Source organism: Lissotriton helveticus, chromosome 8, assembly GCF_964261635.1.
Source record: "Lissotriton helveticus chromosome 8, aLisHel1.1, whole genome shotgun sequence".
Taxonomy (NCBI): Eukaryota; Metazoa; Chordata; class Amphibia; order Caudata; family Salamandridae; genus Lissotriton; species Lissotriton helveticus.
The window spans coordinates 1,238,930,787-1,238,957,689 of record NC_136069.1 but is presented as its reverse complement, the minus strand read 5'-3'; the positions used below and the strand labels follow the sequence as shown (position 1 = coordinate 1,238,957,689).

The 26,903-nt window shown below is 45.5% G+C and overlaps 1 protein-coding gene across 1 annotated transcript in view; it reads left to right on the top strand.

Annotated features, from left to right (window-relative positions):
• Positions 1–26,903, top strand: part of PLCXD1 (phosphatidylinositol specific phospholipase C X domain containing 1) — a 134,859-nt gene that overhangs the window by 19,672 nt on the left and 88,284 nt on the right. Inside the window, exon 2 of the mRNA XM_078658220.1 lies at positions 11,662–11,801. Coding sequence (XP_078514346.1) covers positions 11,678–11,801 — 124 coding nt within the window. The 5' untranslated portion in view covers positions 11,662–11,677. The remainder of the gene's footprint in view (positions 1–11,661; positions 11,802–26,903) is intronic.

The window sequence follows — 26,903 nt, the reverse complement described above, 5'->3', positions numbered from 1 at the left end:
GAACCCTGGTCCCGGGCTAGACCTCTGCATCAGGGTCTGCCGCTCTAACCATTGAGCCACACTTCTCCACTACCTCCCGGTTTTACCGATTCGGTAATACCGAATGTCTTCCATTCATTCCAATGGGCCTCCAAGCCCATAGGAATGAATAGGTGGTATTCATTATTACCGAATCTCAATTACCGATTCGGTAATAAGGAATATCAAGAATTCAGTATTTTTTACCGAATTCTTACCGACATCTGGAATACCGATTCCTAAATACCGAATCGGCAAAATTTGGTATTTAGGAATCGATATTTCCCCGTTACCTACATATGGCCCTTAGTGTGCAATGGTTCAGAGTACTTTACATATGTAAAATAATGCCTCCTGAATTACAATGTAAGTCCCCTGTAGGTGGGGAAGGATACACAAAACAACCAATAGCATGAGGTGACAGCGAAATGCTTCTTTGGGCAGAGTGAAAGCCCTCTGTATGTATGTTTTAAGTTTTTAAATCGATTTGTCGGAACAAAACTCATTCCAAACTGCTTACAAACACCTCTGTTAAAGGAAAAAGCACAATTACCTCCTGTAAGATAATACAATAAATGCTGAGGCCAACACTTACATATAAATCTAGGTGTACGTTTTCTGATCATTCGACTAAGGAGCTAAATAATGAACCCATGGACAGTAGTGAGATCAAGAAGGAAAGAACTACATGTAAATGAAATGTAAAGTTCTCTAAGGAGGTATTCCCAAACCTACCTCCGCTGTAAGCCAGACGCTAGCCCCACATCCCAGTCATCACCTGGCGCCCTCTAAAAACCAACAGAGTTGCCACCCCTAAAGAAACGGGATGAGGGAAGTTTTGTAGTCACACACTGTTTAGGAGGAGAAGAAAATATATACAATGGTAAGTATATCAGCCCCTAGGACCTCTTTTTGAATCAACCCGTTCGGGTCAATACAAGGGAATAGCTTACTTCATCAAAGGTCTCCCCTTGTGGATACGTCTGATTTTGGATCTCCCTTCTCATCTTAATGCTGTTGCCTGTATTTGTGCAATAACAACATGCATTCAATGACGCAGCAGTCGCATAGCAAGCGGCATTCTGGGCTGTGTAGTTCAAGCCCCTCCCAATATGCTCTATCAAGACGCGTATGTGTACAATGCTACTAGATTTAGTGTGGGGTTGTAAAAAAACTGATAATGGTTGTTGGCATGGTGCCTCCTAAGAATAATGGAGTGCACCCCATGTCCCTCATCTTGAACATTTCTTCCTTAATGTTGGCTCACAAGTTATCTGATAGCTTCCAAGTGTTAGTTTTGACAGGCTTGCTCAATCATACGTGAACACACGAGAGGGTAAAAGACACCAGTTGCCCTCGAGCACTGTGCCCGTTTGTGCCTGCCTTTCATATTTCCAGTACACTTCAACATCGCAGAACGCAGTTAAGATGCTTCCCTAGCCTCATCTTTAATATTAAATGTGTGGGTAATTGTTTCGCATCCTGATAATGTGAAGGTGTATCCCTTCCTTTTCATAGCAGCATGGTTTCATGCAAATAAGAGAATATTTTTGATGGTGCGCCATGGTAGTGCAAGTGTTGACTAGATGTCTCCAAATACGTTCTTCTCGTCCCACCCACAGCGCCCCAAGTTGTTTCCTCTCCCTTGTTCCACTGTCCTGCCCCTCTTGCTCTCCACGTTGTTGTCTCTTGCATGAATCTTTCTCCCCCTTCCCTCCCTATGTGTTGGTTCATCCACTACCACCTCCCCACCCATTTGTTTCTATCCCATGCACCATGTTATTGTCTCTCTCCCGAGGGCTGTTTCTCCCCCCAGGCCCCACATCTAACCACCCACCCTCTCTGCATTACCGTTTTGCATTTTCCCAGCCCATCCCCCTCCCCTCCCCCCCATTGCTGTGGCCAGTATTTCCCTGCTCACCCTCCCTCTCTTGCCGCTGTTGTTTAGTGTCTGCCCAGCCTACCTACTTTGCCTCCATTACCATTGTTGCTTTTACCCTGCCCACCCTTCCTAAGTTTCTTATGTCTCTTAGTGTCCGCCCGCCCACCTTCCCTCCATTAATAATAATAATAATAATAATAATAATAATAATGTAACTTATAAAGCGCAGTGCTACTTCCTCTGAAGTGTCCCAGCACTGCGGTTTCACTCCCAAAGACCATATCAGATGAATCGCAAGGTACTATATAGATCTAAAAAGCCAGGTTTTAAGCTTCTTTCGGAAACGTGGCTCTGGTTTTTCCTACCTAACCGAAAGCCAAAGCCACATCCTCCAATAGGAGCTCTTTTAATGCTGGGAATACTGGCCAATGAGGCCCAGCAGATCTCAATTCTCTTCTTGGGGTAGAAGATGTAATTAAAGGATGCAGATACCCAGGACCTTTGCTATTGAGGATGCAATAACAGTAGCAGATGGCTTCGAAGGAGACCCTTTCATTCAAAGGAAGCCAGTGCAACTTTGCAAGAGCGGGGGCTATAGGGGAAAGTCTGGGCAAGTTTAGCAGCAGCCGTGCTGATGCGTTCTGCATGCATTGAAGTTTCATACGTAATGACTGCGAGACCCCCAGATATAGAACATTGCAGTAATCCAGTCTGGACATGATCAGAGACTGGACCACTGTCTTCTTGCCTGCCTCTGGTAGAAAACCACAGATTTATGTCAAGGTTTTTAGGATCCCAGAGCATTGCCCCACTAGACTAGTTATTTGCTGTCAAATTATAATGTTGAGTCGAACCTGAAACCTAGATTTTTAACTTTAGATTTGAACACAGGTAGGGGAGCCAAGGGAATCAGGCCACCAGGCGAATGACCAAATCGAAGGCTGCTTGCCAATGATGAGGAGTTCGGTCTTCCGAACATTTACATTGAGACAGCTGAGGCCCATCCACTCTGCCACCTTCATCATGCAAGATCTAAGCAGAACCGCAGTATTGGCCGCATCCTGAGAAAGAGTGATTACCGTCTGCGTATCATCAGCGTACGACTTGATGTTAAAGCCTTAATGCTCGATAATATCATCCAGGGGGCACATATACAGATTGAATAAGTGGGGCTCAGAGAAGAGCCCTGAGGCACCCCCTGCTGCAGTGAGAGAACCTACAAAGAAAATGTTTTTTTGCCCCACCTAAAAGGTGTGATTCTGTAAGAAAAAGGCCAACCACAGCAGCGCCTTGCAACTAATTCCCCGGTGCCACAGCCATTCAAGAAGAAGGCAGTGGGACACGGGTCAAAGGTTGTGCTGAGCAAGAGCAGTGCTGTAGTGTTTCCTCTGACGACAACCTGGCGGATGGATTCAGAGGTAAGCAGCAGTGCGAACTGTGCACTATATTGGGGGCAAAGGCCAGATTGAGTCTTATGAAGAAGATCCCTTCCTTCAATAAAGGAGAAGAGCTGTTGGTTCATGTATTTTTCATGCACCTTAGAAACAAAGGGGAGCACTTTCTCCGGCTTGGTGGGGTCAAGTAGTGGCTTCTATGGTGGCATGTTTCCACAATTGAGGGACCTGACCGTCCTGGAAAGACCTGTTAAGAAGATTGCATAGCACTGGAGCCATGATGGTCAAACCTCGCTCCAGAATGGTGGGAGCAGCGAGGTTGGAAGGGGCCTCTGATTTCAAAGATGTCCATATTGGGAGAAGTTTCTCCGTTGTGGCAGATTTGAGACTCAAGAGTGCATCACTATCTGCTGAAGTTTCAAACCAGACATGCAGACGGGAAGCATTTCTGACAGCCTCTAGAAAGGTTGCATAGGTAGAAGCGACCTTGTCAGAGAAATATTGTGCCAAGACATTGCAGCAGTCCCCAGACTGCCAGTTTGCTTCTGAGACGCAATGAAGAGAGGAGAGAGATTTTATTATCAAGAAGAGTTCCCAGGAGGAATTCTGTGCCATTTCTATTTGGCTTGCATAGAAGTTGCGTTGCAAAGTCCTGATGTGTCTATGGTAATCCTTCAGGGCTGTGCTATAATTGGCCATGTCAGTGAGGTTGAAATCTTTGCGCCAGATGCATTCTGTACATTTGCAGTATTTTTTTTCTAGACACCTAGCTTCTTATTGAACCATTCCACCGAAGGCTTCAGTCTTCTAATGGTATGACCAACTACCGGTGCAATTTGATCCAGTGCACCCTTAATCCACTCTACCATTTGGGAGGTAGCTGTATCAGTGTAGCACACCAGGATAGGGCGTCTCTTCCTCAAAGCTTGAGTAAAAACACCCTATTGCTGCTTAGTGATCCGTTGACACTCTGGGCCCGATTGCGACTTTGGCGAGGTTGTGCCGGCTCTCCGCTGGCGCGGCTGCACCAAAGCCACCTGAGGACCGCCCACCCAATAATGACTTTTCAAGTAATTTGCTGGCATTTCCTTTGCTGTTCCCATGGCGGCGCCTATAAAATAGGCAGCTCAATGGGGACGTCCTAGGAAGTTCCAGCATGACTGCAAAGTCCATGCCGTGCCCATGCCTTGCTGGAACTTCTGTGCATGCACACAGGGGGCACATATTCTGCCCCCCTGTGTGCTCCATAAAGCGTGTGGCACAAGGGTGCCCTGCAGGGCCCATTTTCTTTCCTCACCGCCACTGTTTTCATGGAGGAAAGACCTCCATGAAATCAGCGCTCCTGCCAAGCATATAGATACCTCTGGGCCACCGCCAGGTTATGGCAGTTCCCTGGTGGAGTTGGAGGTCCTCTGGGTGGCACTACCGCTAGGGTCCTAATGTGGCGGTCGCAAGACCACCACCGCCGCTCTACCACAAGTCTGGTGGTCCTCTGATCCCCAGACTCTTAATCAAGCCCTCAGTGCTTTCTCACCCACTAGCTGTTGCCCTTTAGGGGGCGCCCGTCAAATCTCCCACTTTTCCCTGCCCAGCTTCCGTCCTCAGCCATTGTTGCTTGGTGCCCGCCCTGTGTTGCCTTTGTTGCTTTCCCCAGCCGACCCTCCAGGGCAGCTTCCTCTCCTCTCTGCATCTGCCTATGTTGTGTTCTCCCCCACGTTAGTTGTTTTTAAAGCTCTTTGGCAAAATTCGCTTTGGAAATAGGCCTCTAAGGTGAGAGCTATTGGGTTTGGCAATTTTAATTGTAATTTATATAGCGCTTACTACCGTTGAGGTGTTGAAGTGCTTTTTCGGCGAGTAGCATGCTACTCCGGGACCCCAAAAAGGATTAGTGGTGAATTAGTATAGGGAAATATGAAATTAATTTTATTTGAGCAGTGGACATGTTAGTCTGCTATTTGGATTGAAAAGGATAGTGGAGGGATAGAAGAGGGAAGGGTCTGCACTTGTATAGCGCTTGCTCCCCCTGATGAGTCTTTGAATTGCTTTTCGTCGGGTAGCATGGTACTCTGGTAGACAAACATGTTCCAAACATGTTTTGTGGAGATTTAATACAGGGAAATATTAAATTAATTTGAGTGTGGACATGTTAGTCTGTTATTTGGATTGAAAAGGATATTGGGGGTATAGAAAAAGGTAGGGTCTAAAAAGATTTTTTTAGCTCTACAATAGGGGGGGAAGGGTTTAGAAAGGTTTGTTTGGGCACTCTAAATAGTAAAAGAGGTATGAGATCAAACACGGAGAGGTAGTGGAGGGAAGAGTCTAGAAAGGGTTATTTGGGGGATCATATTAGTAGAATGGCGTTTGGGATGAGTGGGAGAGCGGAGGTAGAGGATATATTGAGAGAGGCATAGGCTGAGAAATAGGGTTGGAGAATGAGGTTTGAGATGAGTCAGAGAGTGGCGGTAGAGGATATATTGAGAAAGGTAAAGGGTGAGATTTTGGGTAGTGCAATGGAGATGCTGAATTTATTTATTTATTTGTTAGGTGCACAAATCTTCCCGAGGGGATCTCTAGGTGCCTTTGCAGCAGGGAATGTCGCGATGTAAGAAGAGAGATTCTTGAGTAAATAGCCATGTTTTCAGAAGTTTTTTAAAAATGGTAGGTCAAGGCATGCTGGAATAGATGGAGGTAGCTGATTCCAGCGATGGGGGGGCTAAGAATAAGAAGGAACGGCTCCGGAACTTGGTCGTTCGAATGCGTTTGGGGTGTTGAAATAATAGATCACTGGATCTGAGATGACGGGCCGGGATGAATGGCTGCAGTTTATACCTTCGGTAGAGTTGGCCATTTCCATGAAGGGTCTCACAAACCAAACTAAGAAGTTTAAAAAGGGCGTGCTTTTTGATCGGGAGCCAGTGTAGGGAGCGGAGAGACTGCTCCTAAGGGTAGCAGGGGGAAGTTCAGGACTAAACGTGCGGCAGAGATATTCACAACCTGAAACCTAGCTAAGAGGCTTTCATTGATTCCCACCAATAGGGCATTGCCATAATCAAGGCGACTTATTATCAGGGCCTGAGCCAGAGGTTTCCTGGTCTGTGTAGGGGTCCACTGAAAGACCTTCCTGAGCATTCGCATGAGGCCAAAACAGGTTCCAGAGACTGTTTTGACATGCTCACTCATAGAAAGATTGTCATCAATTAGAACTCCTAGGTTCTTTACTATTTTTAGGAATGGGTGGAAGGCCCAACTTCAATGGTCACCAGTCGTCTGACCAGGTGGAATGAGCTTTCCCAAGCGGGAGAATCTCCGTTTTAGTCATGTTCAGTTGTAAATGTGTTAGTCATCCATGTAGATATTCTCAATAGGCATTTCTTAAATGTAGCTTTGGTCAGTGTCGGGTCATGGTCCATAGTGATGACCTATTGTGTGTCATCGGCATAAGAGATGGTTTCAAACCCAGATGAACTGATTAGTCTTGCCAGGGGGGGGGCACTTACACATTAAACAGGGTGGGGTTCAGAATTGAGTCTTGTGGTACCCCTTTATCAGGGACTGCGGATGCTGATAAAAATTTGCACAGCTGGACATAATTGGTACGTTCAGACAGGAAGTTTTTCATCCATTCTAGAGCTTTACCCCTGATACCTATCTCCCCAAGTCTTTGCACTAAGATAGGATGGGAGATGGTATCGAAAGCAACTGAAAGACCCAAAAGCACCAGCATGGCTGAAGATCCCTGCTCTAAAGCCAGTTTGATGGTGTCTTTTACCTCTACTAAGGCAGCTTCAGTACTATGAGATGCACGGAAACCTGACTGCGAGGGGTCCAACAGGTGATTTGATTCGAGGTATGACACCAGTTGGGAATTTACTAAGGACTCTAGAAGTTTGGAAATAAAAGGAAGCAAATAGATGGGTCTGAAGTTTACCATATTCTGCGGGTCTGCCATGGCTTTTTCAAGAAGGGGTTTGATACAGGCTGTCTTCCATTTGTGAGGAATAGTGGCCAACTGTAGGGAGAGGTTGCACAAATCTGTAATGGAGTTGATCAGAACAGGAGACCGATTAGTGATCACATAAGTTGGGGCAGAAATTAGAAGCAAAGTAATAAATATAAAGATACATAAGCACATGGATGGTTTTTATGTATGAGGAAGGTAATATAAGTGGATTTAAGTTGTATTTAATAAACTCAGACTTTAAAGTGATGCTGTACCTTAAGTAAATGTATTTGTTTTTATTTAAAAAAATTGCAAATCTATAGTGAAGCAATTGTAGATAAATAGTTATGATAAAAGATTTACTTAATTATGCAATCACTTATTTACATGTTAAACATAGAATAATATAACTATAAGTAATATGTATGTTTGTTAAGCAGAACTAACGAAAATCTATATATTTAAAAACCTAATTACTGTACCCTTTTATACAAAGCAATACACATAAAACCCTCTAGGATTTTGCTATTTGAAAAAACAAAATAGCGAAATCGTCACTCTTGCAAAAAATTCTGCAATTTCTACAAAAGTTCCCGCAAAATATGTTATGGAGCATAAAGCTCTAGTCTGTGCCTGGCTGACTAGGATTCTGAGAAATGATCAAGCACTGCTTGAGAGAGAAAATCTCACCCTTCACTGGGGCGTTTTTGTCCCTATGGTGCAGTAAGCGGGACGAAGCTCACATCTTTTGCTTATCTTCATCTGCCACTATTAACTTCACCATGTGAAGTCTATGGTAAAGAAATGTAATGTGGCTGTCCTGTATGACAGTGTAGGGTTGTTGGGAGTTTCAAGTCTACATCATAGTTTCTCACTATAGATGCACGCAAAACATAATTAAATGCATTTTTTTTCAGGGCCATTTTAAAATACTGGACTTTTATTTTTGAAATACAAAATCTTGGATCTCATTGCAGATAATCTACACCTTGATCACTTGAGTACCCCGACGATGTCCCTCCCAGTAGCTGTCTATAAGTCCAATATAGATCTGTGGTTCCTCATACTAAACCAGGTCTTCAATGCAGCCATACAAGGAGTTATTCCCTCCTGGTCGTAGGGCATAATTGCGCCCATTTTCAAAAAGGGAAATGGGGGGAGGCAAAGTGTTCCCAGCCGATTTCCCACCTTTACTCATCAGCAGAAATTATGGGCAGAATAATACTGGAAAGGCTTGAGATATGGGCACAGAATAACGAGTTACTGATGCCTAGTATGGGTTTAGACGGGACATTGGCACCATTGAGCAGGGTATTAATCGTAACCTCATTATAGGCAAATACACGGATGCCAGACTGGGACATATTTGCCTCTGGTCTTTAGAGCTAACTAGTGCTTTTGACATGGCAAATCATGCAAAGCAATGAAAATCAATGATTGAGTTGGGCACCTCGGTCGACATAATCTCACACTTCATAGGTTTATGCTTGTTTTGACAGCACAAATTGGATATGGGGGATGAATGTACCCCAGGTTTTAGGATTTTCAGAAGCATTAGGCAAAGCTGTGTCCTTGCCCCCATCCTATATTCCACCTTTTATAGGCTGACCCTAGAATGTCCAGGGAAGTCCAGAAGGTTCTGGAAACCCTCATTCTGTTCTATGGCCCTGGTTCCTGAGGTAGCCAGACAGGTGACAGTTGTAAGCCACCATTTTGTGTATCCCGTGGTTTCAGTCAGAAAAGTCACCTAAGGCAGGGGAAAAAGACTATAGGGACAAAGAGCACTTAACCCCTAGGTCAACACCTAAAAAGTCCAGTGGACATAAAAAAACAAAGGTTAGGAGGCAGAAAGGGGACAAAATAAATAAATAATTAGGAGGGACCACCCAAAGGGCAGACAGGTCTAACAGTGGAATCCATGGGTGTCCTAATGTTTTGAGCTAAACATCTTTACTTTGAGAATAGCTCACTATTATAAATGATTTAATAGAAATCATGCAGCTCAACTCCTGTGAAATGTCAGTGGCTTACCAGAGGAGACTAATGTCCCTGCCCACATGTAAGCCGCTACCTTTCTCCTCATGTTGGCTACTCAAATATCAATCTAGTCTTATTTTTCAAAATCCATAACAGTAGTAAAATATTACATGCAATAAAAGCAAATCTTGTTAAGAACAGCAGCGTATACAAATAGATTACTGGGTAAAAATTTGAATAAATATGTCTTTTTAAAATACATCATAAAAAAATAAGAAGGTGCAAGAAGTTAATAGTGCAGAAAGGCGCTTTGTGCAAATGTATGCTAATCAATAATACAGGAACAGCCTTGATTAAAAAAAGAAAAAAAAGAGAGATATCAGTTATAAAATAATAGCAAAGATAAAGGTCCGGAGAACTAAAATACAGCGTTTATTCTTCCCATACTCAACCAGGCTTACTGTGAAAAACCAATAGGGGTCAGTTCATTCATGAGGGCAGTAATGTAACTCCTCTGTTCAAAGTACATGAAGCAAAACCTGTCCTTTATGCCTTATATGTTCAAGTTACCTGAGAAGGAGTCCAATTACAACTACAAATGAGAGTGATAGGTTCTAGGAGATAAATCACTTCCTTTTGTAATCTTGACTACAGCTAATTGTCGGCTTAAGCACTGCCTAATTATTGCTATTATAATTTGGAATGGATATTCACAAGGCTTATCTATAGTCATTTTGTACATGTGATCAAAAGAAAGTCTAGCACTGAAATATAGTCTGAGCTGTACCGAAACTTGTGATTAAGGTTAGGACTAAGTAACATTTCCTTGTATTCCATGATTTATTGCTGAATTGTGAACTGCAGAGTATTAAATGTGAATTGAGAAACTACTAAGAAAAACGTGATTGAAAGCACACTCAAAGAGGAAAAGATAAACTTTTCTACTTTTATAAAATTACGGTGTAGTGTCATTTTTGAGTGGATGGACGCTATGTTACTGTAAGGGTGCGACGGAAGCTTAATACTTTCTGCCTTCGGGAAAGACCTTCCTACTTCGCGCCAAGCTACCCTATGTAGTCTGGTGATCCCAGGTCTAACACCCACATTTTAATGAAAAATGATTTTCATAAATACAATTTTAGAAATTAAGATTCAACCAAGCTTCTAACAAGGTTGGTCAAGCTATAATTCACATAAGTACTCCGGGTTCTGGGTATCCACTATGCGGCGGGTATGAAGACAATATCAGTTAATTCGATTCATTGTGTGCTTTTGTTCTGTAAAAGAGCATACCTATTGTGGAAACCCCATTAACCTTACTTTACCCCCACTTCCTCTTTCACACTGACATGAGGCACAGACTGTAGGGGGCGGGAGGCCACCGGTGATCGCCTTTGTTTTGGTGCCATCCCCGGACCCCAGTCTGTATCCTTTTATTGCCCTGCCTGTTGGTGCCCTTTGGTAGTGTTCTTCAATGCCCTTGTCTGCCAATGTGTCTCTGAGCCCTCAATGCTCCACATCTCAATGACTCCACCTGTCCTTTTTACCCGGTACTCTGGTGCCTGTGCCAGTTACCTATTACCACCCTCTGTGTCCTGCCTCTCCAGCTGCCGGGGAGAATACTACTGCCTGTAGTCTGCTGCCGGAGTCGTGGCCCTAAATGTGTCCGATTTTTTTATTTAGTTTCCAAGATGGCCACTTCATAACAGAGCCGAGACTCAGAGTAGGGTGTCAGGACCCCTGATGTTTCAGGAGTATGGGTTCCATGTAGATGGTTCCTAAGCAGCACCCGCTAATGAGGGTGCATCAGAACTGTCCACCATTATTCCTGATAGATCTGTGACATGTTCAGGTCTAGTAACAAAATACCTACTAAAGACTTTCTGAGTACATGTATGTGAATAGATTAATTATCCAGATCTGTACTGGTGTGAACGCATGACATTGCTCAGCATTTTGTCCATCAATTGTTCTTTTTGCATTTGTCACCCGAGTGGGACGGGTATGCCCAGACGTGGGTCCCATGCCACTTTAGTCAATCTAGCCTGGTTGATGAGGGGTGATACCCCGAAACCGGTCCTAGGATGCTTATTTCCAGTCCAGGGAGGACCTGGCCTGGCAGTTTGGGGAACAGGGTCAAGACTGATTTGCATATGAAAGGGTCTAAACTGGAATGGCGAGGGGAGCAAAAAACAATGATTTAGGCCCAGATCTCTGTACTGGGGTGAATGCATGCCGTGGTTCAGCCTTCTGCCCATCGATTGTTCTTTTTATAATTGGGACCTACAGAATGTTGGAAAATCTATCCTCAAACTGTTTCCAATCTGTGAAGATTAAATTATGTTGTGATGCACAGGAAGTCTTGCATGTTGTAGCTGTGGTATATGGGTATTCTGATTGGTATGTTCAGGTAAGAGATCATTAAAACATGTACATGATTTGTTTTTCAGAGCAGACAGCACAACGATGGTACGACACAAGAAATGTTCTTTACAAAAACACTGCAGATGTGTTCAGAAAAACAACCACTGGATGTCAGATTTGCCAGAAATGCTTTGGAGCGTTCCTCTCTATAACCTGTGCATCCCAGGTAATGTGCATCCTCCTTTGACATTTTATATAGAATTAATTTTTTTACAGAAACATCTGTTGAAGGCTGCTATACTGATGCATGAGTTTAACCTGACCCTGTGGTTACTAACTAGGGCTGTCTGCACATTGTGAGTTCATAATGCAAAGGCTAACTAAGTCTTCCACACGACTGAATTAATGGGAGATTTATCAGTATCCGTTGGGCTAGTGAAAGAGTGAAGATGGAATACTTGCATGAATTAATTATTAATTTGATTGAAAAGCCTTTAAAACCTTTACCTAATTCTTAAAAACTGATTTATGATGCAGGTCCGCTATTTCTGAGCCTAACTTTAGATTTTCAAATTTGAGTTTACAGATAACCCCATATTTTATTTTTTAATACAAAGGCTTGCAAGCCGGGTTTTTAAACAACCTGCTTTGACACTGCCTTCCTAAAGTTGGTTTTGATCACTAATTTGTGTTTTCTCTAATACCATTGTTATTTTCTCAGAAAATGAGTGGTTCTTTTTACACAGAGTTCTTTATTTTTGGATTCCTGTACAAGCAACTATTGTAGACTGCATGGAAGAAGGATCGTCACAAATACAAATGTAGCATCGTATTATTTTACATGTAACATGTTGTTTATTTCACATGCAAGAGTTTCTAACTCCAGCAACATAATTTCATGGTGTACAGTGTGGAGGGAGACAAAAAATGTATGAAGTGCTAAGTGAAAGCATTTAGGACATCTACAGCAAAAAAGTGAGAACAATTAAATACGGTACTAAATGTTAGCTAAAGAACCAGTCACTCACAAAACACACTTGTGGTGGTTGTAGCTGTTCTTCATTACCAAGATCAATGTATGGGATGCTAACTTTGTAAAAGTAACTGTCAGACTCCCTTGAAGATTTAAATAAGCAAAAAGATTCTATCAAAGTGTGATGGTGATAGATTTTAATTTTGGGGTTTTTGAAGATTTGTCAGCACTTCCTCAACACCTAGGCGAAACTAGTTTTGCAGCGGAATCATAGACCCAACAATCCCTTAAGCCTATCCAACCGCCACTGGATTATGTAATGATTGTTTGGACCCAAGAGGAGTGGGCCAGGACCAAATAAATTAAAATAATAAACTAATAAAAACAGAGAAATAGGTTGGTCCCTCTTTGGTGAAGAAACAAAGGCCAAAATCACTTCACTGCTCACCACTTGTTTCCTCCTCTCCTTCCTGAGTCTTGTTTGCCCCTACTCCTACCTGAATGACTCTGGTTGATCTGCCGAAACGGAGTTGCTGCTCTAGTCTAGTAGTTTGTTGTCACAAAAGGGGATCAGAGAATTTATATTTATTCTGCATGTCCAACAGGACTTCAATGCAGTAAATGAATGGTCCACTTCTTTAAGTATTTTCCTGTATACTCTGAAAGCCAACTTTCGGGGAGGCCACATTAAGTTTTACTATTACAAGCAATGAGGAGGATTAACGAGTAGCAGCTTCTCTTAGACGGTAGTTGTTCAACATCCAGCTTATTCACAAAGGATATATACGAGAATAATGGGCTGAAGCTTATGAGAAGGCAATTTACTTATAGATCACAGAGTGGCCTTTTCTAATCAAAGCATCTGTTTGAGAATAATGATATGGGATTGGTTTTGGGCCCCCAAGTAAGATAATGGCGGGTGGGCAGGGCAGGGCCACATCTCTTTGCCCATCTTGTAATATTTGCCCAAGTGGGTAAGCCCTCTCGATTTTGTTCTGCTTATTGTAGTGGCTAAGTGCTCCACCTACTACCAGGTTATTCTTTGTATCTCTAGACCTGGTGTCAAGCTCTAAAAACATAACAGGGGGAAGGAAAAAAAGATAAAAAAGGGGAGACTAGCGGGACTGCCAGCTTATATGCCCATACGATTGGTGCTTTTTGACCGTGACACCACATTCCCAAGTTACCACTCTAGCCTGGCCTCCCTAAAATTGGTGTTCCCGCAGAAGTTGGACGCTTTTGTAAAGACTCAGACACTTAAATGTGTGATATAAATTAACAACAACGGTCCTTGACAGAAGGGAGGTACAGTATTGAATAATTATAGGCCACAATCTGCGCTATAATGAACAAAAAGTCCAGCCGGACCTCAAAATGTAATCGATAATGTGATAAGAAAAATATCAGAACAACATATTGACAGTGGGACACAATCCTGTATCCAACAAGGCTAGACAAACAATTTAGAATACACAAGGGGTAGCATGTTTCTCAGGCAATTTACAATAAGTGAGCAGATAGAATTTAGATAGAATCAATTAGCTTGGCTCATGTATAAAAAAACGCAATTTTGGCACATAATAATGAACTGGTGTAAAGACTACATGAACTGTCGACAGCGTTTCGATCCAGTTAAATTCAAGGATCATCATCAGGACAATCAATGTATTGCCTGAATATGCAAGCCTGTAATTACAAGGGAGAACAAACAGACACAAGGGACATTGATTAACCAGCTGACCTCTACCGATAACACAGAGCAGTTGGATTTCCACACCATGCTTAAGGTGATACCTGCCATACGTGCAGGTGAGTGCCAGTGCCAGGCGTACAAGGCGTAAGTGCATGAGAAAAGGTGAGTCGGAATAAGGCCTGCCATACGTGTATTTGTGTGCCGGGCAAGTGTCAGTCATGCCGATGTCAACCACACAAGGAGGGGACCCCAGTTGGGTCTACACGGGTCAGGGCTAGCTGGGGCTGAAACCTGGGATGTGCGTTTACCTTGGGTGACAGACCGAGGAAGGCAACCGTCGTGCCTGTTGGTAGTAACCTCGATAGACTGTAGAAGGTTATTAAGGTGGATGAGCGTGGGGGTACCGGGCTCATGAGCCTGAAAGAGGGATAACAAGGGATGAAGAATTAGTGAACCGAAGAGTCGGTCGCCGGAGGCTGGGGGGTGAGGAAAGGTATTCTTACCTCAATGGCGCGGGACTCGTTTGCAGCAGATGCCGCTACGGTGAACAGGATGAGACGAATCAGGAAAGGATCTCTGTGGAAATTGGCAAGGGGTTAGGGTGGTGAAGGAGCGGTGGTCCATAGGTGAATTAAGGCGCAATATAGCCAACGGCCGCTTACCCAATTTGCAGGATGATCCCGGGTGGAGGGGGATGATGGAGAGGGATATTGCCGCGTGGCGGTGGAAGCCTACAATGAGGCACCTGTTGGGATAACCAATTGCGGGTTAGAGATCCACTTGTCTTGTCAGGGTAATTAGCGGTGGGAGGGTGATGGGCTGGGGACTAGAGCAACGCTTACCTTGGAGTTCACAATGGAACTACAACAACCGTCTGGAGGGCCGAATCGCGCCGGTCAGACGCTAGGTTCTGGGCGTGCAGCATGAAATAGGCGGGCAGCCATGTTGGGAGGGGCTGTGATCTGGCGAGTGACATGATACGGCGGCCATTTTGGGAGGGGCAGAGGGTTCCGGGTATGGTGGCCATATTGGAAGGGGGTTAGTGAACGGCGCAGTGGAGAATGTGCAATAATAATTATAAACACGCAAGTGGTGATGATGTGAGTGATTAAAATACAAGATGCCAATTGCAATATGGTTATTTGCTGCTGGCCATGCAAGTGACATTGAAAGGGCAATTCTTTTTTAAAAACCTCAACAGTAAGGATTCAGCTTAAGCAGGTAATAGAACGTGGAGGTACATATTCAGAAAAGTGAGGTCCAGTCCTCATTGCGATTTAGTCCATTCCTTATGCTATCCATAAGTAGGATAATTTTCAACTCCTCTCTGTTCAGTAGGTGTCCAATATCTCCTCCACGAGGCGGTAGCTTCACAGATTTCAGGACGGTCCATTTAAGGTCATTGTCATTGTGTCCTTTTTCAGTGAAGTGGTCCACCAGAGGAGCGTTGGGGGTCTTGCAGGGGATTCGGCTGCGGTGCTGACCTATCCTTGTTTTGATCTTTTGCCTAGTTTGTCCAACATATATAAGCTTGCAAGGACAATGGATCAAATAAATTACATCGCTGCTATTACAATTGGTGAAACTTTTTCAATTGACAGTGACATCATTAAATACAAACGATTTGCCTTCGATGGTAAAATCACAAACGTTGCATGAGTGGCGTTTGGGTCCACAGGGAATCTATTGTACTAAGTGTAGGGGGGCTAGGTAGAGCGGCCCTGACCAGATGGTCCTTAAGAATCGAGCTTTTCCTGAAAGCAAACAAAGGACGGTCAATGTGCAAGGCATCTACATTGAGGGTTGGCCAATGTTTGATTATGCTTTTTTTCACAGCATTGGAAGCAGGTGAGAATGTAGTCACACATGCTATTCTTGGATTGGATTATTTTTCTTTGGGACAAAGGAGGACCTCCCTTGGGCAGTACCATGCCCGTTTGACTGCTCTTCTGACCAACCTATTTGGGTAACCCCTGTTTTTGAGCTTGTCCGATAGGACTGCGGCCTCCTTAAAATAATCCTCTTTGGCAAAGCAATTCAGTCTGATGCGGAGAAATTTGGAGTAGGGCAGGGAGTCCCTAAGAGCTCTTGGGTGATTGCTATTGTAGCATAACAACGTATTCCTTTCAGTGGGTTTGCGGTAGAATCTTGTGTGTAGTGAACCATCAAGTTGGTAGATGGTGAGGTCAAGGAAGGGGATGGACTGGGTGTCAACTGTACTGGTGAATGTCAGTCCACAGCAATTATTATTGAGCCAATGGATAAATTGGTTCAGACTGTCAAGATCGTTATTCCAAATTAAAAAAATGTCGTCGATGTAACGCCTCCAGATGGAGATGGCAGACGAAAATGGATTAGATGGCGTCAGAATGGTATCAGTCTCAATTTTATCCATGAAGAGTATCGCCAGATTGGGGGCAAAAATAGCCCCCATGGATGTACCCTTCACCTGCTGAAAATATTGCTGGTCAAAAGAAAAAAAGTTTTTTGTCAAACATATTTCCAACAATTGGAGGATGAAGACAGAAGGAACCCGATGGGGTCTCGGTCTGGTTTCAAGGATATCACGTATGACCAGAAGGGCGGCAGTTTGGGGATGTTTGTGTACAAGGACTCGACGTCCATTGTACACAGTAACTGGTCACCCACAGAGAAGGGTGTTTCTTCAATCAGGTTCACCATGGCCATGCTGTCCCTGACGTAGCACTGGGTAATGGGTACAAAATCTTTAATAAAGAAATTCACGTACTGCCCCAAGGGCTCAAGAATAGAACCGCAACCCGATACAATAGGTCTTCCCGGTGGATTGGAGACGCACTTGTGTACCTTGGGTAGGGTGTAAATTACGGGCATTCTGGGCGATTTAATGTTCAAAAATTGGAATTCTTTCTGGCTAATAATTCCTAGTTCGAGAGCCTCTGTAGTGACTTTCGAGATGAGGATCTGTAAATCCTTAGTAGGATTAGTGGGGAGCCTCATGTAGTGGTCGGTGTTTACTAATTGTCTAAGGATTTCTGCGGTGTATGCATCTCTGTTTTGCAAGACAATACCACCACCTTTATCTGCACTTTTGATGATCAATGTGTCCATGTTTTTCAGTGATTGGATGGCTTTCTTTTCTTCTAATGGCAAGTTGTAAGGAATGATTTTTTTGGTTTCCTTTATGGCATTCAGATCTTTAGTAACCATCTTTTCAAAGGTGATCACCTCTGGTGGCACCATCCCTGCAGTGGGAGAGAAGATAGACGGTGGTCTAAAGGGGGTATTTGAAACAGCCAGAGGTGTGGGGTTCATTTGAAAGAAAGCCTCCAGGCGAACCCTCCGGAAAAACCTGAGGATTTCCGTCTGGAGCTCCAAAAAGTGAGTGCGTATGGTAGGCACGAAGGAGAGACCCTTGCTGAGGAGTGAGGATTCGGCACTAGATAAATTGTGTGTGGATAGGTTGAAGATGGGGATGGTCTGTATGTTCATCGTGTTGGTATCTACCACTGGTAGAACTTCTGCCGAGTTTGACGTTCCCCGGGGGGGTTGTATCAGCGGGGGACTCGTTTGGCTTTCCCTCTGGTAGGTGGGTTGGATTGACCTCTGTCTAAAAAATTATTCCTGCTAGGACCAGGGTTCCTATTAGAAAGGCCTGAGTTATCACTAGAGTCAGAATTGTCAGATTGGTCGACAGAGGAGTCAGAAAAACCAACCAGGGTCTGGCGTTGGTTAAAACGACCCCAAGGCCTGGTGGTGTGTGGATTCGAATAGGCACGGTTCGTATAAAAATCTTTTTGGAGGTAGGGGTATGCAGTTTCAATATGGAAGGACTTAATTTCTTTTTTTACCTTATTCGTTTTTTATTTTGCTCGATTCTGTAGAAATCGTCCACTGTTTTCTGCACCTGGTCAAGTAACTTTTTGGCATCAGGGAGTAGATTAGTGTCGTTGATCTTTTTCTCAAGGTCATCAATCTCAGATATAAGGGCAGAAAGTGTTTCAGTAGCTATTTCAATAGCCAAGACCAACCAATGCCTCGAGCATGTGGTACCGATATGGCTGAAGTTGGTAATGTATTTGGGATTATCTGTAAATATACCGGGAACATTCCGTACTATAAATCCAACTGGTATGATTTCTGCTTTAAGATATTGTTTTAGCATAAGGGTCATTAATTCTAGGCGTACATGCTTTTTCTTTAATTCCTCTAATTGGTCAGGCAGAGTGGAGGGGACATTGGATGGGGTGTTGTCGGTGGTATCGGAGAACAGAGACGGGCCTTCGCAAATCTTTTTGATGTATTCAAGTGAGTACAGTGGGGCAGGGTCAGACATGCTACGTGTTACTAAGGGTAGGGGAAGAGGAGAGATAACCGTAACAAAAACAGTACAAGGGGGTACAGAAAGGGCCCACTTCAAAGGAAAGTAGATAGGGAACTAACCCTTGCAATCCGGCGATTGCGCAACATACTACTTGTTCCTTTAAGTAGTACTTAAATGTGTGATGGCCATCTAAAATTAAGCTGTCGGCTTGGGTGGTGACAGTATCTTTTTCTTTGTTATATTATTATTTAAAGTTGAAAGTATTTGCTGTAGAATTATGTAAGGGTGCTGTTAACGCGTGGGCTAGGTGCTGGAGTCGCATTAGATTGTAAAATGGGGAAACGTACATGTCTCCCTAAATCAAAAAACACCAGTGGTCTCGGATTCCCTCCAACCTCAAATCATAAAATGCTGCAGAGAGCTATACGGGTGGTTAATAAAGAAATCGAGCTTACACCATACCTATGCACTCCAATGCCCGATCCATTTACCTTGCTAATTCCTTCTTAAACTCTTCCAGCAGATTCACCACCATCATTACCCCGAGATGCCCCAATTAGGAAAGCTGCCCGAAGAGGTAGGAACACTACTAGTATTCCCAAGAATGGGAAACGAAAGCAAACGTCTGAGGCGGGTCCTAAAAGAAAGAAACTGTGTGTGGTGTTGAAGTCACCAATGAGGAGGGTGAAGGGCAGGAACAAAATCAACATAGCCTTCTATCTCCCAGAGCAGGCTTGAATTCACCTCCCTGGGCATCAGACTTGATGGCAGAATTGAAGAATCATTTAAGAGTGATTGTAAGAGAGGAATTGGCTCCTTTACTTAACCATTTAGGTACATTGATATCAGTTAGTGAGAATATATCACTTAATTCCAACCTAAATCCCTCCCATTCAATAGGAAAAGGTATAGATCTTTTGCCTAGTTTGTCCAACAGGTGGACACTCCTGTCCTAACATCTCTGGACGGGTTGGATAGGCAAGCTCATGCCGGTCCTACCACAACTCATGAGACAAGGGACAGGCAAGCATGAGTCCTAATCTTGTGTTCGAGGCATGTGGGCTGCTGAATTCATATCTATAGCATAGATCGCCGCCTAGTGTTGGGTCCGGATGATTGCACATTGTTGTCCTGGAAGAGTCTTCGAAGTATCACGAGATAGGTGGCTCCTCCCCTGGACTACAGTGCGCATGGGCATCGACTCCATCCCCAGATTGATTTTTTCCGCCATTGGGTTCGGATGCATATTTGATCACTCAAGTTCGGAATCAATAGAAACTTTTCTTTTTTCGAAGGGCCTTTCCTATATCGTCGGTATTGTCTCGATCGGTGCCCAGCTCTGTTCCAGCTCAGTTCGGTGCTCGAGGCCCGGTCGACGTAACAAGCCTTATTCGACGAAACATCATGGAACGGAGCCCGTTCAAAAGGTGCCCCGTGTGCAACTCAAAGTATCCCCACATCGACGTCCACCCGGTGTGCAACAAGTGCCAGTCGCCGGATCACGATGAAGCCAACTGTATGGCTTGTTCTCGTTTCCGCTCCAAGAAGACGATTCGACTTTGGCGCGTGGCGCGCCAGGAGGCCCAGCAGACGGCACCTGACCCGGTGAACATTTTCGATACCGAGGGAGAAGAAGCAGATGAGCAAGAAGATCGAGAGCCGATTTCCAATCCAGCGGCAGAGATCGACTCCAACTACGACGCAGACGTAGAAATGCTCGATGCAGAAGACATCGTCGACGAGGTAGGAGACGACGATGGGGCCTATGGGGCCACGGAAGATAGCTCAAGCGAGGGGCCATGCCCCGTTCAGACAATATCTACGGCTCAGGTCGAGGGATCGCCACAAGGCCTTAACCTAGATCTTGCACCAAGTCCCACAGTCTCGCCCCAGGGCCCGGCTACGGACACTTCTAAGGAGCCGCCATTGGTCAAATCGAAACTGAAAGAGAAAGCTTCGGTGTCGACGAAACCGAAAGTGATAGAGGCGCCGTCGAAGCAAAAAGTGCGTGTCCCCTTGGTCGGCTCCACGTCTTCAGACCTGTCGGTGCAGACAAAGCCAAAGAAGGTTGTCGAACCGGTGAAGTCGCTCAAGGGCGTCGAGCCGAAGACTGGGACACCGAAAGTACTTGTCAAGGTCGTCGACCCGAAGACTTCGGCGCCGAGGGCCGTCGACACAGACAAAGGACTCGGAGCCACTAAAGCTGTCAATCCTGCGCGTCGGCCAGACAAGGCCAAAAGTACCACAACCATCGAGTCCGCACCTGGTGGTGGCTCGAAGGCACCTGTCGAGTCGACGCAGCCGTCCGCATCCTTCACGAAGCAGGTGTCGGACTCATTGAAACGAATTAAGGACAAGGCTTCCGCTGTCGATCCGAAGGATACTTCCACGCCGAAGCCTGCCGCCAAACCGCAAAAGTCGACGGCGCCGATTCAGTTCACGCTGCCGCTGAAAGTGGCGCCGAAGGCGTGCGCGCCCAGGAAGGTCGTCGAGGCGTCCATGAATGTGACCACGGGACCGAAGCCTACCCCTGCAGTTGTAGGCACAAAGCATCGACAACCCCTGCTGGAGGAGCAGTCGGTACAATTTATCGACGCCGACACCGGTAAACTTTCCATTTACAAGCGAAAGATCACCCCAGCACAGCCTATGGAGTCCTACACAATTCCTTTAAAGAAGAAGAAGGATTCCACGGATTCCCCCGTTCTTGTTGAACTAATCACTCCACGTGGTCAGGACAATGCTCCAGTCTCGCCCACTTACTCAGATGTGGAGGCTGGGGAAGGTGACTATGATGAGTACAACTACCCTGCTGACACTGATCCTGAAGATCAACATGACACATGGGCAGATGCTGCGGACTCTGGGGATCCACAAACTGCCCCAGACACTCATGTAAATACGGTCAAAACCTCACCTACTGAGGACTCTGCGGCATATAATGCGCTTATTGAGAGGGCAGCCAAGAATCATGACGTCCAGCTCCATGCTGACCCTATTGAAGTGGACTTTCTGTTTGACACCTTTTCCACCTCTGAAAAGACCGTAAAGACTCTGCCAATGCTGAAGGGTGTCTTGAAGCATGCTGCAGACATTTTTAAAGAACCCACACGTGCCAGGGTTATAAACCCCAGAATTGAAAAAAAAAGTACAAGCCGGCGCCTGGGGACCCTACCTACATCAAGGGCCAGTTACCGTTGGACTCTCTAGTTGTTTCTAATGCCCGGAAGAGGGCAAACTCACAAACTACCGGTGATGCTCCTCCCCCTGACAAGGAATCTAAAGTGCTAGAAGCATCAGGGAAGAGGGTGGCGGCTCAAGCGGCCAATATTTGGTGCATTTCAAACACTCAGGCACTCTTGGCCAGATATGACAGGGCACATTACGATACACTTGAAACCCTGTTACAACACTTGCCAGATGAATATAAGGAGGCAGCAGAGATGCTCATTCAAGAAGGGAAACTCATCTCAAATGCTTCTATTAAGTGTGCACTGGACGCAGCAGACACCGTGGCCAGGGCCATTAACACCAGCGTAATGTTACGGCGACAGGCCTGGCTCAGGATCTCCGGGTTCAAACCGGAGATACAAACCACCATCCTAAATCAGCCTGTAAACCCTGATCACTTATTTGGACCTGAGGTGGACACCACCCTGGAAAAAATTAAGAAGGACACTGAGACTGCAAAGTCTATGGGGGCTCTCCAGTCCCAGCAGTTCAGGGGTAGTACTTTTCGTCGCTCAGGCAATAGAGGTGTTTCCAGAGGCCAGCTGTCCCAGCAAACACAGTATAATAAAAGTGTCGCACAAACCACGTACAGCAAACAGAGTAGAGGTGGCTATCGTGGAAACAGCGCCAAAGGCAGAGGTCGTGGAAACAACAGCTCCCGATCCTCCGCCGCCAACAAACAGTGACGCCTTGTCACTGCCCCCCGACCATACAACACCAGTCGGGGGGAGACTACAACAGTTCCTGCCGGTCTGGAAATCCATCACCACAGACAGGTGGGTCAGGAAGCTTATCCAGTACGGTTATTGTCTGGAGTTAACATCCACTCCACCCAACATACCCCCAAGACACCGTCCTATGTCCACAGAGCATTTGCACTTATTGCAGCAGGAGGTACTCGTCATGCTGCAGAAAGGGGCAATCGAGCTCGTGCCAGTGGAAGAAAGAGGCACAGGAGTGTACTCCCTGTACTTCTTAATCCCGAAAAGAGACGGGTCCCTCAGACCCATTCTGGACCTCAGACCCCTAAACCAGTACATTCTATCAGAACACTCTCATATGCTCACACTGCAGCAGGTTCTTCCGTTGCTCAATCAGGGGGATTTCCTCGCAACATTAGATCTCAAGGATGCATATTTTCACATTCCACTACATCCGTCACACAGAAAATACCTCAGATTCACCATTCAGAATCAGCATTACCAATTCAAAGTCCTCCCTTTCGGAGTGACCACAGCGCCCAGGGTGTTCACGAAGTGCCTGGCGACAGTGGCTGCGCACCTCAGGAGACAAAACGTGCACGTCTACCCGTACTTGGACAACTGGCTTTTCCAAGCAAAGTCGGCCCAGCAGTGCGCTGCCAACATGTCCCACACCCATTCACCTTCTTCACGATCTGGGATTCTCACTAAATTATCCAAAGTCCCACCTTCAGCCCGCCCATGTGCGGCAGTATCTGGGCGCGACAATAAACACTCTGGCGGCCACAGTCCAGCCAAATTCAGTCAGGATCAACAGCATTCAATTGCTGATACAGAAATTCAGACCGCAACACTCACTTCCGGCACGAGTGTTCATGCAGTTGATAGGCATGATGGCCTCCTGCATCTTCATAGTCCCGCACGCGAGAATACATATGCGTCCACTTCAAGAGTGCTTAGCACGTCAGTGGACTCAGGCTCACGAACAGTTAAAAGACCTAGTGTTGGTGACCGGTCGTGCATACAACTCTCTGCATTGGTGGAATCCACACAACCTTTGCAAGGGCCGACCGTTCCAGGAGCCTGTGCCACAAATCATCCTAACAACAGACGCATCTCTCCAGGGATAGGGAGCTCATGTACTCCACTACATAGTGCAGGGACTATGGACAACGCAGCAAAAGAAGATGCACATCAACCTCCTAGAGCTGATGGTGATCTTCATGGCAATGAAGGCATTCAAGGTACATCTGTGCAACAAGGTCGTGTTGATCCGGACGGACAACATGACGGCCATGTACTACATTCAAAAGCAGGGAGGTACACACTCTCCACAGTTGTCTCATCTGGCTCAGAGCATGTGGAAGTGGGCCATTCAAAGGAACATCTTCCTCATGGCGGAACACCTCCCAGGCAAGGACAATCAGATGGCGGATCTGCTCAGCAGGTACAGCCACCAAATGCACGAGTGGGAGCTACATCCATCAGTACTCCACCAGTACTTCCAGCAGTGGGGTCATCCAGAGATAGACCTGTTCGCCACAAGGGAAAACGCCAAATGCCAAAGCTTTGCCGCCAGGTTCCCGCACCCACAGTCGCAGGGCAATGCGATATGGATGAACTGGTCAGGCAAATTTACGTACGCTTTTCCCCCAGCACCTCTAATACTGCTGGTGGCACGAAAGCTAAAGCAACACTCGATGACGCTCATCCTGGTTGCTCCAACGTGGGCACGCCAACCATGGTACACCACGTTTCTAGAACTTTCCGTGGTGCCGCATCAAAGGCTGCACCTCACGCCCAGACTTTTGACGCAGAGCCATGGCGACATTCAGCACCCAGATCCGCAACAGCTTAACCTGGCGATCTGGCTCCTGAGGTCTTAGAGTTTGGCTACCTCAACTTGCCTCCAGACTGCATGGATATCATACGGGAGGCAAGAAAGCCCACCACCAGAGCATGCTATGCAGCAAAATGGAAGCGGTTTGTCGTTTATTGCGTAGAACACAACATAGACCCGCTTGAAGCGTCCACGCACAACATCATTTATTATCTGTTACATCTTTACAAATGCAATCTAGCATATGCTTCCATTCGGATACATTTATCCGCCATGGCGGCTTATCTCCAAAACAGGCAGCATCTCTCACTTTTCAGAGTGCCTGCCATTAAAGCCTTTCTAGAGGGACTCAAGCGAGTCATTCCTCCCAGGACCCCACCTGCTCCTGAATGGAATCTTGATGTGGTCTTCACCCGGCTAATGGGTCCACCTTTTGAGCCTCTACATTCATGCGAGATTCAGTTCTTAACATGGAAAGTGGCTTTCCTGATAGCCATTACGTCACTGCGACGTGTTAGTGAACTCCAGGCACTAACTGTACAGGAGCCATTCATACAAATTCACTCCAACCGGGTGGTGCTGCGCACTAACCCTAAATTTCTTCCAAAGGTGGTTTCACAGTTCCATATCAATCAGACTATTGAACTGCCTGTGTTCTTCCAAAACCCTGAGACAGCGGCAGAACGAATGCTCCACACTCTTTTTTTTTTTTTTTTTTTTTTTTAATTAAAGAACCTTTATTGTTGCAGCAGGGAAATACAAACATGGGCCTACAACCTATCCGGCCGGCCGCTATTCAAATCGGTTAAAAAGTAATGTAGTATAAAAATATACAGCGGTCCGGAGTACAAAGGCTGAGTAGCATCCAGGACATGACATAAAGTTAAAGCACCATGCGATAATAAGGATCTGAGACGGTTCGTTTTGCAATAACGAAAAATAAAATAAAAATTAATGTCGCATAATCACACACACCCCTAATACAGCTAACTAAAAGCAAGCAAAAAGTTTTACGCCAGCGATGTACATAGATTGAAAGAGACGGGGGAAGGGGTATATGAGGCAGGAGAGATGCAATAAACACCTAGCAATCATGGCGAACTAGCCCCACCCCTCGAGGCGAAACACACTTTGGGAGACATGGAAGACGACATCGAAAAAGGAAAAGGGCAAAGGGCCATAGAAACAAAGAGAGAACAAAAGAACAAACCCATCCCCCAACCCTGCACCCCTGCAGAAGGCTACGGCCCACCCCCCAGCAGCGTGCCTGTCGCCCTAAATAAGAGACCCGAAATACAGAGAAGAAGAGGAGAAAAAGAAAGAGAAAAAATGCAGGAGAAGGGCCCTCGATCTGGTCATCCGGCCCCTCCCACCTCCGCGTGCAGAAATCGTATAAACAATAACAGTAAAAGAAGTTGCTCCACACTCTTGACATCAAAAGAGCTTTGATGTATTACATTGATAGGACCAAAGATTTTAGGAAGACGAAACAACTCTTGGTTGCCTTTTCCGCACAACACAAAGGCAACCCCATTTCCAAAGCAGGTATAGCCAGGTGGATCGTTAAGTGTATTCAGATTTGCTATCAAAAAGCTAAGCGCACTTTAACAATCCCCCCAAGAGCCCACTCCACCCGCAAGTTGGGGGCCTCCATGGCTTTCCTTGGAAATATCCCTTTAGAAGACATTTGTAGAGCAGCCACATGGTCTACCCCACACACATTTACGAAACACTACTGTGTAGATGTGCACTCCAAGCAGCAAGCAGCTGTAGGGCAGGCTGTTCTAAAAACACTTTTTCAAACTGCTGCAGCTGGCACAGGCGGCCGCCGCTAATGGAGGGACTGCTATGTATTCTATGCTATAGATATGAATTCAGCAGCCCACATGCCTCGAACTGAATATGCTACTTACCAGTATGCATCTGTTGTTGGCATGTAGGGCTGCTGACATTCATATCGCCCGCCCTCCTCCCCGGCGCCTGTCGCGGCTGCAGCACTTACACTTACTCTTAGCATGGTCATCGCTCACACTGTTACACTCCATCTTCGCCACAATGGCTAAAAACAATCTGGGGATGGAGTTGATGCCCATGCGCACTGTAGTCCAGGGGAGGAGCCACCTATCTCGTGATACTTCGAAGACTCTTCCAGGACAACAATGTGCAATCATCCGGACCCAACACTAGGTGGCGATCTATGCTATAGATATGAATGCCAGCAGCCCTACATGCCAAGAACAGATGCATACTGGTAAGTAGCATATTCATAGTGGGCCACAGGTAATTCCTCTCTCTATAAGGGATATGGACAAAATCACCCTCCCTTCACACGGACCAAGTGGGAATCTGAGTAGGCAGGCACCGATATATGGGACCAATGTCATCCCTGAAACAGCCAATTCGCCGACTATAAATCTACCCCCTGCCTGTTGCCAGTATGTAGTCATATTGGCAGGAATCCCTGTAATTACATCTAAAAAGAGAAAAACACAACTTGAACTTAGAAATAAATGCCTCTTCTGGCTTGTAAAGCACAGACAGTTTGATTATGGTAGGGCGGGGAACATTTGATGGTTCGTAGAGTAGG